Source organism: Curcuma longa, chromosome 11 (genome assembly GCF_044706935.1).
Source record: "Curcuma longa cultivar G26 ecotype Majalengka, Jawa Barat chromosome 11, ITB_CL_G26_1.1, whole genome shotgun sequence".
NCBI classification, from domain to species: domain Eukaryota; kingdom Viridiplantae; phylum Streptophyta; class Magnoliopsida; order Zingiberales; family Zingiberaceae; genus Curcuma; species Curcuma longa.
Window position 1 is genome coordinate 29563118 of NC_133871.1, and position 12854 is coordinate 29575971.

The 12854-nt window shown below is 36.5% G+C and overlaps 2 protein-coding genes across 2 annotated transcripts; one reads left to right on the top strand and one right to left on the bottom strand.

Annotated features, from left to right (window-relative positions):
* Positions 1-1394: 1394 nt before the first annotated feature.
* On the top strand, positions 1395-8333 carry LOC141839210 (NADH dehydrogenase [ubiquinone] 1 alpha subcomplex subunit 9, mitochondrial). Its single transcript, XM_074726906.1, has 12 exons — positions 1395-1538; positions 1667-1763; positions 2304-2368; positions 2689-2774; positions 2884-2968; positions 3041-3111; positions 4378-4509; positions 5790-5905; positions 6035-6158; positions 6234-6302; positions 7666-7786; positions 7856-8333. Exons 1-12 carry the CDS (start codon positions 1442-1444, stop codon positions 7987-7989), a joined length of 1197 nt encoding a protein of 398 aa, XP_074583007.1. The 5' UTR covers positions 1395-1441; the 3' UTR covers positions 7990-8333.
* A 1212-nt stretch (positions 8334-9545) lies between these two features.
* Positions 9546-11974, bottom strand: LOC141842353 (shugoshin-1-like). Its single transcript, XM_074730563.1, has 12 exons — positions 11920-11974; positions 11649-11827; positions 11484-11521; positions 11296-11404; positions 11196-11219; positions 10990-11058; positions 10865-10912; positions 10692-10794; positions 10544-10595; positions 10340-10465; positions 10096-10224; positions 9546-10021 (listed from the first exon to the last, which is right to left on the bottom strand). The coding sequence occupies exons 1-12, from the start codon at positions 11972-11974 to the stop codon at positions 9679-9681; spliced, it is 1275 nt and encodes a 424-aa protein (XP_074586664.1). The 3' UTR covers positions 9546-9678.
* Positions 11975-12854: the final 880 nt, after the last annotated feature.

Consider the following 12854-nt stretch of genomic DNA (forward strand, 5'->3'; position numbering starts at 1 on the left):
CCACTCAAAGTTGGTGCTCTGTGACTGAGACACGAGGAAGAAGTGTGGCGTGGGTTAGGTAGAACAGGTGCAGTTACAGCTGTTTTGTTGTTTCTCCTCTGTCCACTGCTGCTGCATGCATGCACTGTACTTAACTGCTTAATCACTCCTCCTCCTCTTCATCATTGCTTCCTTTCACTCACCTCTCTCTTTGGCGAGTGGCGGTGGCACCATTGATGCTGCTCTTCCCGGACAGCCACTTACCACTAACCAGAAGCCAATGTGCAAACTATTCCCCATCGCTTGAGCTCCACTTCACCCCATGGCAACGTCAAGATTCTCCATCATCAGTTTCCAGAGTCCACAAAGCTTAAAGCCAAATCATTCTCCCACCTTCACATGCTAAGACAGAGAGCTCATCACGAAGCTTAAAGCCAAGCCAAGCAAAGCCAACGCCGCATGACCTTCACATGATGATCAGCTCCAACCACCATGCACGGCTGGAGGGCTCTGCTCGCTCCAGTAACAGTAGTCGTTCTCACTCCAGCACGGATTCTTTACCGAGTCAAAGGTATGCGGCATCTATGCTGATTGCCTAAAAGTACGCCATCGATGTTGGGAATCGTTGACGGGGATGTCGGCCACTTGTTCGACGGTCCATGATGCGCACGCCAATTGTTCGACGAATTGCCGAAGTGAACAGCGATCTAACATTTGGTGGCGAGGGTCTATTAACTTGGCTAAATATGTAGGCTAAGTGGAGAAGAACAATCCAAAAACACTTCTACTTGTTGGTGATAGTTGGCGATTGCTTACGGAGGTTTAGGGAAGTGCATGTGGCCTGAGTGGGTCCGAAGCAAGATTAGCGAGAAGCAGCAGCGTAGACGGCACCGAAGGAGGACGACGACGAGGAGGTGGTGGTGGAGGAGGCATGATGAGAGCAAGCTGAAATATTGAGAATTATGATTATAAAATTGATATAAGCATACAAATTAATAATTTATTTTAATCAGAATTACCTGTGATAGTGACAAATTGGGATAATGCTTAGGAATGGAAGAGGGAAATGAAGTCATCTCTTTAACTTGTCTTGAGTTCTATCATGCCTAACAATGGAAAGACATCTGATTTCCACTGTTGAAAATAGTGGCTTTAAGGTTGAATTAGGTGATTTGGTGATATTTTTTTTGTAATTTTAATTTATAAATGGAATTTTGAGTTTATATAAGTTGTGTTATAGATTTAGTCACAAATCTGCATTGAATGACATGGGCCGAAGACTAATTCAGGCCGCAAATGGGCCGGCCGATTCGCTGGTGGGCTTGAACCTAAACCAGCCCGGCCCACGGGCAGGGTTTTGTTTGGCTATTAATCTGGGCCGGCTCTTCGAGATCCAAATTCCAATCGCAGATCGCCTTCCTCACTCCGCCGCCGGCGCTTCTCCGTTTCACGCCGTCTCGAGATGATGCAGGCTTGCTGCAGACGCTCCGCTCGCCGATTCCTAGACCAATCGTCGAGCATCCCGGCCTTTAATTCGATCTATCCCCTGCCATCCTATGGTGCGTACTACATTTCCCGTTCCCGGGATTGTTTCCTTTGATGCGTTCATTGCTGCGTGCTTGATCCGGTTTTACGAATGAGTGAATCGTGGTAAAGTTGTCTCTTAATGATGAACCTTCTCGTGCAGACGGTGGGAGCGGTCGACCTCGGTGTGGATCTACTGTTGCCGTCCATGGAACGGGGCATCTCGTTCGCAAGGGAACTGGTGGAAGGTCCTCTGTTAGGTAATCGACCGTTTTGGTTTGTCATTTTCTGTTTTCCAAATTTATAAATTTCCTCGGAAGATCATTTTTTTTCTTCTTCTGTTTATTCAGATGTGAAGTGACCTAATTTTGCATCATTTCATCGTATCGTGAAAGAATTGAACTGTATCTCATTGCTGTTTTGTTTTTAAGGGTTAGGGTGTGTTCATGTCGAATAAGGAGTGAAGGGGGAGTATAAATTGGCTTTATCTCTTGTTTGGTGGTTTCAGGAAGGGAAAATGAGAGGATTGTGTATCCCTCTTTCGAATCTAATTTTTCCAACCTCTCAAATTGTGGAATAAGGAGAGAAACTAGCGTGACTAAGTTCTTGTATCTGGCTTTTATTAGATTAGACTTATCATTCTTTTCCTTTAAGTTAGACTTTTTTGGTTTTATGAAAGTCCATGTTGTCTCTGCACTCTTAACATAACATACAAGAGAATTTTGGCATGTGCTTTGGATAAGATGTTCTAGTATTGTGCAATTATTGTTTCTTGATCTAATAATCTGGCAATCGTGCAGTGGAATTGTTGCTACTGTATTTGGAGCTACTGGATTTCTTGGGCGCTATGTTGTCAGCCAACTTGGTAAGCTGTCAGTTGGCATTGTAGTTTACCACTAGCCTATGGTATTCTTTCTTTTTTCTTCCCTCAGAATTTTTCTGAAGAATGTTTTATCCTGATTTAACCAATCTCAAAATCTAATCCCTTTAAACTTGATAAGAAAGTATCATCCTACATCCTAATCTTACAGGTTACTACGATTTCACATGTGCAAGTATACCTTGATAATATATTCAGTCTACTACTTGCATCCTAAGATCTTTGGTTGTTCATTGCTACTTTTCCAAGTGGAAGCACTTGCTCAGTGAATGCCATAAGATACATGTTTGTTTATTGATGTTTAGCTAAAATGGGCTCCCAAGTGCTGGTACCTTTTAGGGGGTCTGAGGATTCTCACAGGCATCTCAAGTTGATGGGCGACTTGGGTCAGGTATGAAAATTTCTTCCCTATATAGGGTGGAAGGTGCAATTTGTTTTTCAACTAGGCCAGTTATTTGTGCAAGATCTCGACTCATTATGTCTTTCTTTCAAACTGCCAGATTGTTCCCATGGAGTACAATCCGAGAGATGAGAATTCAATTAAAGCTGTCATGGCAAAGGCAAACGTGGTTATAAATTTAATTGGTCAGTCTAATATTTGCCTTCAATTGTTCATACATTGAGTCCATGATTCACAGGGAACTATTGATGTGGCAGGGAGAGAATATGAGACAAGGAACTACAGCTTTGAAGAAGTAAATCATGCCATGGCTGAACAACTTGCAGCGGTATGGTTTAAAGTCTTAAAAGGCTCACCTATTAGCAGTATTCATCTAAAGCCAGCTTATAGATTTGCTTGGTTAAGGTGTCTCTTTAATTTAATCACCTGTATTCTACTGTGAGGCATTAGGTAGAGAAGTTTCTTTAATGGCTGTAAATATCAGAATCGGTATTGAATGCTTAAAAAAATTCTAAAGACCAGTCATCTTGGATCACTGAAGTTGAATAAGAAGGATTGATGTTATGTTTCCTTAAATATCAAATTTTAGTAACAGAAAGCATAAATAATGAATAGTAGAATTATAAAATTAGATTAGTAAGACATAATCTATTAACATACTATCAATAATATCATATTATTTTTTTATCATGTTAATAACATCAAATTATTGTTATTATTTGATAAAAACATATTTTAGAAATATTTATTTATTATATATTTATATTGTTATCATAAATGAATATGTATTGGACTATTAATAATCAATTATATTTGCCTACATATAATCAATAAATAACATAAATACATTATAATAAATAATAAAATTATATTTGTCATCATAGTTATTAAATAATTTCAAAATAATGATATAATATTCAATAAAGTGTATTATTTAATATTTCATATTATAGGATCTAGTTGCGACCTCACATCCAAATTGGGATTATAGGAATGGTTTAGGGACCATTGTTGATCATGAGAGATATTATATTCTCTCAATTACACTAAACAAGAAAGATGAATGGGACACATGGTGTGGCTAGTGGTGGATCATGATTGTTTGACAAGGTTGAACAATCAATCTCGTGATAATCTTGATGCTTAAGCAATTTAAGTTGGAACTCAAGAGAGAGGCAATGACTCTATCCCTCCCATGTGCGTTTAGTAGGATTCAGGTCGCATAGGGTTGCTGAAATGAATAATTTGCGTCACCTGGTGGGGATTCATGTCTGGAAATTTGATCCACAATAACCAGCTAGTTGCATGCGGCATAAACACTTCAAAATGGGAGTTATAGAGATGATACATTTCCTGAGGTATGCTGCTCCTGTATATGCAAGTTTGATACTCTGATTGACCTTTTTCTGAGTATTCATGCACTCTGTAGCTTAGTCCTTGTGTTGTCACTTCACTATGTTGGGGAGTTCCATTGTTATTATAACATGATATGTATAGTATTATACTCTAGAAACTGCTGCCCATATGGTAAAGCAATTGCGAAGTCCAAAGCTTAAGATCCTAATAACCTTATGTTCTGTATGAACTTTTGTAGATTGCTAAAGATCATGGTGGCATCATGAGATTCATACAAGTTTCATGCTTAGGAGCATCTTCCTCTTCTCCTTCTAGAATGTTGAGGGCCAAGGCTGCAGCAGAGGAAGCGGTCCAAAGGCAGTTCCCTGAGGTTATTATGATTCTATATATTTTAAAATTAATGTTTTACATTTTTGTTTGATTATACAAACATGAAATTTTGATGCTGCATGGAATACACTTTTTGTTATTTGCAAACAATTCAAGGGGATGGACTAATGGAATTTCACAGTCTGTAAATTGTCCAAATTTTTTTATGGATCCTCAAATTTTTATTCAATAAACTGGTCAGGTATGGTATTGATTCTAGGTATATGAGTTTGTGTGATCCGAAGGGATTTGTTGGTCCACAGAACTTAGTATTGATCATCAGAATTGCTATCATAATAGTTCTTGAGAGGATATACTGTATGTGACCACCTATGCATATGTGACAGGGGACAATATCTATATGACATTTGCAGGTCCCTGCATGCCCTGTATGTGGGTGACTTCACTATGCTGGACTGCAGCCACATGTGCATATGTGGTTGGATATGAGGATGCTCAAAATCAAATGATATGGTTCATTCAAACCAGTTTGGCTTGAACCACATCAAATACATAATTCTAATTAGTACTTACCCTGATCTCTTCAAAGGATAAGTAACGTCTTTTGTGATTTTATTTTTCATATGAGGCATTTTTATCATTATAAGTATTTTTTTTAATATAGATTACGTATATGCATCTTATACTGTATATGCTATATGCATGGTTTGACTTGATACCTGCCTGCATATAATTTCTTCTCCGAAAGGAAAAAAAAGTATGTCGGTTTGGGTTTTTATCAACCATGACACTGGAGTCTGTTGCCTCCTTCCTGCATGTTACACATTAACTGTTTCCCTTATTGTCAAGTAATTTGAGCTGAGTATAGCTTCAGATATGTTGTCAGTGGTAGGAACAATTAGCACTGCTTAGCATGGCAAAAACTGTTAGTATAGTGCAGTTGTTTTTTGGTTCGATCAGCCAAGTTTTTTTTTTCCATTGGGACCAGACTGTATTTTACACTTGAAGTATATTAGTATTCTTGTTTTGCACTGATCCATTCTTTTATGCTGAAATGTTGGTTGTTTTTATGTCCAATAATGAAAATAGGACTCTCAAGATGCTACTCAACATATTTTACAAAGGATTGATTCTCGTTTTCACGTGGTTGTACATTTATTTGATTCCACTTTGCACTTAGGCCATTAGATAATATATGGAAGTTGGAAGATTTGTGTTTGGAATCAACTATTTTCTAATGGGATGAGATGGTCTCTCCATTAATGTGGGGCCTTATCATACTGGCCATTTCAAATTTATAATTCTGTCTCTTGTTTTTAGACCACAATTATGAAGCCTGGAGTCATTTTTGGTACAGAAGACAGGAGCTTGAACAAATGGGCACAATTTGTCAAAAAATGGAATTTTCTTCCACTTTTTGGAGATGGATCAACAAAGTAATTGACTTTATTTCTAGAAGTTGTTTGTAGATGGCATTTATCAGGAAGTGCAACATTCTGTTACTAATGTGTGCAGACTCATATATCACTGAATTACATCAAACAATTTGCGATATGTTCCTGCAGGATTCAACCAGTATATGTTGTTGATGTGGCTGCTGCAATTATAGCCTCCTTGAAGGATGATGGAACCAGTATGGGAAAAATATATGAACTTGGTGGACCAGAGGTTTATACTGTACATCAACTGGTAATTCCTATATGATTTTATTTTTGTTTCAGAAATTTGAGGAGACACTAACCTTTCAGTTAAGGGTTATTGCAGGCAGAAGTGATGTTTGACACGATACGAGAATATCCGCGATATGTAAAGATTCCTTTCGCTATTGCAAAGGTACAAAAAAAACTATGCTAATGTTTTCCTTGTTTAGGAGCCTTGCCTCTTCATGCTGTGAATAAGCCTTTGATTATTGTCAAGCTTTTCCTTGTTTATGTCTTCTATTCATCGTTAGTTCTAGATAATCTATGTTTAGTTAGTTGTCCACTAAGTAGTTGAAGGCACCACTTTATGCTTTCACATAGGCAGGTGTGAACTCATTCAATGCTACAAGGTTTAGTTCACTTAAATCAAAAGGAAGCAATCTGTTTTATGCTTGTTGGTAAAGACAAATGGGAGTAGCTAACCCCTTCCCCCTTCTTATTTGTCTTTTTCCTCTTGCACTTCTTCCTGTTACATGTCCTCCTCTTCTTTCTATCCTCCTCTTGATGGATGTCGATTGCCACCAACTAGTAGCGACATATGAACTTGGCACCTGAATGATCTTTTTCTGGCTAGCTGCTGAAACCCAACATCAAATTATGCCATGGACTTTAAGATTTTATAAACCCAAACAGATGAATTGTCACCATAAAGGTTTTTCGGTGGGCAGTTAATATTTTTACACAAACTAATTCTGTTGATTTCAATATTGTGCTGATTGATGACAGTGCAATTAGATAAAGTTTGAAGATTGAATTGTTGTGAAAAAATTTAGAAACTAAAGTTTTAAGTAGAAAGTAAAACTTAATAAGTGGAATGTAGTTTCAATATTCAGAAAAATTGAGAGAATAGTTCAGATTGATGAATATGAAACTCTTGTAAATAACTATTTTACATTAATGAAGATATCATTTATATAGGATACAGTTACATGGCCAAAAAAAAAGTAGCAGAATTGACAAGGTCCACTTTTGTGGTTACTAAGAAAGAAAGAATAAAATAAATATCAATATTATGTTAGATGAGTTGTTGTAAGCATATCAAGGTGAGATGGTTTAGACATGTTCTATAGATGATGTTCAATTGAGGGGGAAAAAATTAGACCTAGATAATACGAACATCTTCAATGACATCCCATTGATTTTATAGTTGGATGAGCTGAATCTGTTAGATTAAAATTGTAAAGGTAGAGGGTGATCAGATAAAACTCTAGTTAATGATTCCTCTAATTTATTTCCTTGTAGTCATTGTAGAAGAATATAGGCAGATTAGTTTCTTCTCATTTCCCATTAGTTTCCTCGTTTGCTACCTGTAAAAAGGACATGAGAGATAGAAGGGCCCTTCACTTTCAGTTGTTTCTTGTATACACTTAATTGATTGATAATACATTTTATATCCTTAATCACATTATAGTTCTTCTTTCAAACGATATCGTTTATCCTTGATCATGTGCCTGCAGGTTTGTTCTTTTTGTTTGATGAGTTTCTGATGATCGCAGGCAATTGCAGCTCCTCGAGAGTTGTTGTTAAATAAAGTGCCATTTCCTTTGCCCACCCCAGGCGTCTTCAATCTTGATCAGATCAACTCGCTCACAGTCGATACTATAGTCTCAGATAATGGTATGATCTTTAACATCAATGCAAGTCAACAATCCACTTGAACTTCCCTCATGCCATCTTTGCTTGCAGCTTTGACATTCAAGGATCTCGGCATTGTTCCTCACAAACCGAAGGGTTATCCCATCGAGTATCTTATCTGGTATCGCAGAGGTGGACCAAATGTTGGCGCTACTGCCTTCCAAAAAGCAAAAGGAATATATTAGCATGGCCAGGTGACAAACAGATCTTTAACATGAAGATTTGTTGCAATCGCGTTTTCTTAGCTGTGGCAAATTTTTCTATTTGGCGAGCGATATTAACTCGAATCAAGCAGTAGCTTACATCATTTTCCTGGGTGATGCCATAATTTAAATAATGAAGTGACAAGGGTAGTTCACCTGATTCAAATGTCAACTGGCCATGCCTTTTGAAGGTTTGCAAATTCGTAGCCATTTTGATCAACAACATCCATCTTTTGCACATTTCATCATCTTTGAGCTTTTTGGCACTTTGAATCAGCCTTTGCCTTGCCGTGATATATAATAATCGATGTGGTTCATTTGTTTAAGATTGGTTTTACAAATTTTATTTCATCAATTTTATAAGACTCATTGTTAATAGTGTTCAGATCTTCTGAATTGCTTCAACATAAGTATTTAGATTCAAGGTATTTGTTCTTCACTGATGGTGGTAATGTCATTGGAGAGAAAGAAGAAACTCAAGATTGGAGAGCAAGAAGAAACTATTCAATCCTGTAAATTAACTTTTAAATTCTACCATCAATTTATGGTATACAATAGTACAAGAGGGTAGCAATTGCTAATCAAATTAAATCAGATGATTTATCATACCTTAAGTATAAAAAAAAAAAACCTACAATGAACATTTTAAGTATAAATTTGGAGGAAAATTCAAACAAGATTAATTTTAAATAAAATCATGCCAGTTAATTTTAAATAAAAACATATTTGATTATAGACTTGTAAAACATATTGTGCCAACATTTACCTCTATATGCATCATTAGGACGTTAGAATGTGAGAGATCTCAAAATGAATATAAAGGATTTCAAATAAACCTTTTTGAATGAAAATTTAAAAATCAAATTGTGAATTATTCTAATTTAATTAGATATTGCATAAGTATTCACGATATATTTATCTATTGTTAAAATATGGTATAACTTCAAAATAAGCACTTAAGGCTAAATAAATTAATTGTGAATAAAAATGATGTCACAGGTAAAGGGTTGTGAATTAACTGCCACTTTAATTAACTTTATGCAAATGATTATGATTTCACGTGAAAGAAACTATCATTAAATTAATAAGCCAATTCCTACCAATTATCATAAAATGAGCTGAAACTACATTTGAAATTAATTATGTTGCTGTATTTTTTTTAAAATCAAAACTATAATATAATAAAGAAGTAAAAAACATGGTACAATCGAATGAAAAAAAGTTAAAATATAATGAGAATAACTTTCGACGCATAAATAAAAATATCTGACTTTCGATAACAATTAAAGTTAAAAGACATTATATGATTTTGATTAGTTGTTATCAAACTCTGCTCAAATATAGATGAATCTATCTGAGGTAAGAAAAGAAACAACGGAAACACAGCAAATTAAACAATTGGCACATCCAATTACTACGAATAAACAACAGTTGAATGAGGCAGAATAGCTATAAGTTACAAAGGAAAAAACTAGTTAGGCGAAACCTGAACATCTGAATTATCAAAAAAAAAAAATACAAAGTAAAAAAACTAGCATTGAGAATAGAAATCACACAAAAAAAAATTTCAGCTTGCAGAAACAACATTTAGCCAATGCGCTTAGATGATATGAATCAGGGAGAGAACATTGAAGAGACTGGCTCTGAGCTAGCGCAGTGGAAACCAAGATCTTACCCTGGTCTTCGCAATTTCACATTCAGATTAATTTCCTTGTAAGAACTGACCTTCTCAGCTGCCTTGCGCAATGGCCTTCCGACAGAAAATCTCTTTGGGATTCCTGGCTCCTCCAACTCTGAAGACATACTAGAATCCCACTTGTTGCTTATTTTTGCAGATGTACTAGTGCCAGAAGAAGAAGTTGGAGAAACCCTTTTATCAGAAGGTTCCACATGTAAATCTTTGTTCTTAATGGAAAAAACTAAAAATTGAGTGTCCTCTATCTTGATTGAGTTTTCCTTTGGTTGATATGATTCAGACTTTGGATTACTGGATCTCCTCCGCAATGATTTTCTACTTCAGAAGATTAATGATCAAAATTTGCAATAAAAAAAGTTGAAGATCATTCCAGAGTTTGTGATATAGATTACCTTATTTCAACTGCCTTTTTTCCCACTGATATCCCTTGCTGGGACACCGGCATTGTGGCATCGATCTTGTCCAACTCCAGGGATTTATAAGATCCTGGTTTCAAAGGCAAAGTCTTGGCTTGCAAGGACCTGATTAAAGCACATGTACCATGTCCAATGAAGGTGTAAGGTTCATATAATGGACATCAAATAGTTAGAACTAACACTGCTTGATGATTATGATGTGAATATGAAGACATAATACCTTCTACCTTCATCCTTCGCCTCTAGGACTTTCTTATGGCTCATTGGTAGTAGAACATCATCAATCTTGAGCAAATCCTCTTTGATTTCACATGATTCAGATTCAATGGACGCTAGTCGTAAGGACCTAAAATAGAATGAGACCATTTACACTACTTTTCGAAAGGTAACCAGTTATAAGAAACATCATGAATGCATAAATTACCTTTTCCCATCTGTGTTTTCCTCTTCTTCCACCAGAACTGTAGATCCAAAAGCTGTGAAGTAAAACAATTGGCATACGAGCGAACCCAAGGAATTATAATGCTGAATGCAAATGAGTCAACTATAGAACTGGTCAAGTGCTAACTTACACTGATCTTTCAGTTTACGCCTCTTGTTGGGATTGCTGGTTTGCTTATCGTTCAGAACATCACTTGCATTTACTTCAATCTCTTCGCACTTGATGCTACTCAACTTTAGCAGTTCAAGGGAAAAACAATGAGAAAAGGGGAAGCCAAAGTCACCTTAAAAAATCATTTATTACCTGATAACCAATCTTGTCAACAAGTTCTTTCATTAAATTATCTTTCTCCTAAGTTGAATTAAAGTATAGTTAGTTAAATACACAAGAACGAACAATGTACAACCAAAGTAAAATTAGACACATACCTCTAATTCTGACGTCTTGATTTTAAGTAATGATGACATGCAACCAAGTTCATGCTGCAAGGCTTTTAGCTGCATGCAAGAATTCACTTGATAAAAAGTATCATCACCTAAAAGAAACTTATTCAAAACTGTAAATAATTGACAGTTGATTATCCCTTTCAAAAATACCAGAAGAGATAGATCATAAACAAGTCAAAAAAACATACTCTGTCCTTCCTCATGTTAAGCTCCTGCGCATCAAAACTTGGATCAGGCAATAAAAAATAACTAATCCTCAAGCCTTGAACAATGAGACAAGGAACCAACCGCGAGCATATCAGAGTTAATCCGAGCCAAGTGCCAGTTCTGTTGATTGCTTTTATGCAACTTGTTCTGAAGTTTTTTCAACTCAATGGCGCTTAATTCTATTAGTTTACTGCCAAAACAAGAACCGAGAGAAAAAAATTCAATCAATACATCAGAAATTGAAGAATTTGACAAACTTAATCACATACTTTTTCTCTGCAAGAAGCTTCAACAAGTTAGTATTTTCCTGGCACGAGAATCAACCTTATCAGAGAGAACCCAAAAGAAGAAGAAGCAAAGAACTCTCCTTTTTAGCAAATAAAAATCGAATTTGGAAAAGGGAAATCGAAAATCTGAAAAGGATCCAAGAATACCTTCATGAGCTGAGAGACGCAATCCTTGGAGCTAACATCCATGGACTTTCCCTCCTCAATTACGGCACTCGCCATTGCGGACGTCCCCGCACTCGCCGTGTTAGTGATATCGGACAATCTTTTCCGAACAGCAGAGCGCCCAACCAAGTTCGGCAACCTATCTCCACTCTCTGCGCTCACTGCAACACCGACCGAGCGAGGACCACCCAAATCAGTTTTTTCAGCCCAAACCCTAATGTGAGGATCCAACGAGAGGAGACGGGAAGATAACCTGCAGCGCTTCTACCGGTGGCAATCAGCGTGCGATGAAGACCTCCGTCTCCCATGATCACGCCGGAAAAATTGGGAGAAGGATCACAAGCCAAGGAAACCAGGGGAAGGAGGAAGAGCGGAGGAGATCGCGATGGGCTGCCCAACGGCTATCTGAGCGAGTGAGAGAAGCGCAAAGAAACTATTCGAATTAATAAACTTTTGCGATCTTTTTTTTTTTTTTTTTCAAATTCACTCAAATATTTTACTAGTTTCCTATTTACACCTACTTTTTAAAATATTTCAACCTCATCATCCTTTTCACATTATATTTTTCGCTTCAATTTATAAAGCAATCTCATAAAAATTATCAATCAAAAAAAAAATTCTTTTTTCATACTTATTTTTACACTCTTTACCATTATCACAAAAAGCATTCCATTTCTAAAAAATATCGAAATAACACCTCACTTATGATATTCTATTCAAAATACCTCTTTGTTTTTAATCGATTTATCAGATTGTAAATGAAATCGAACATTCGTGAGCATGCAATTAAATGAACAAAATGAACAACTCATTAAATTAAACGAATAAATTTGAACATAGATAAGATGAAGTTAAAGTTTGTGAATAATATTTGCGAACAAGGTTTCCTTCAAGGGCCCAAGGCCACATATGTAATATGTTCAACATGAAACCATGCCAGTTTTGACTACTAAGGGAAACAATCGAGTCGATTTACTTTTGTTCAATTGAGTCGATTTACAATAGGTTGAGGCTATTGCTCAATAGAACACAACCTTCATAGTTCTTGTGCATTGACTCATTACATAAAGAACCTCTGTTCTAGCTAGCATCTCCATTCAGTACATGAAGTTTCTCGCATCGATGTACAAGTATCTTGTAGCTATACTCGTAGCCGTGATTCGATCCAATCGTGCAACTTGTTGAATT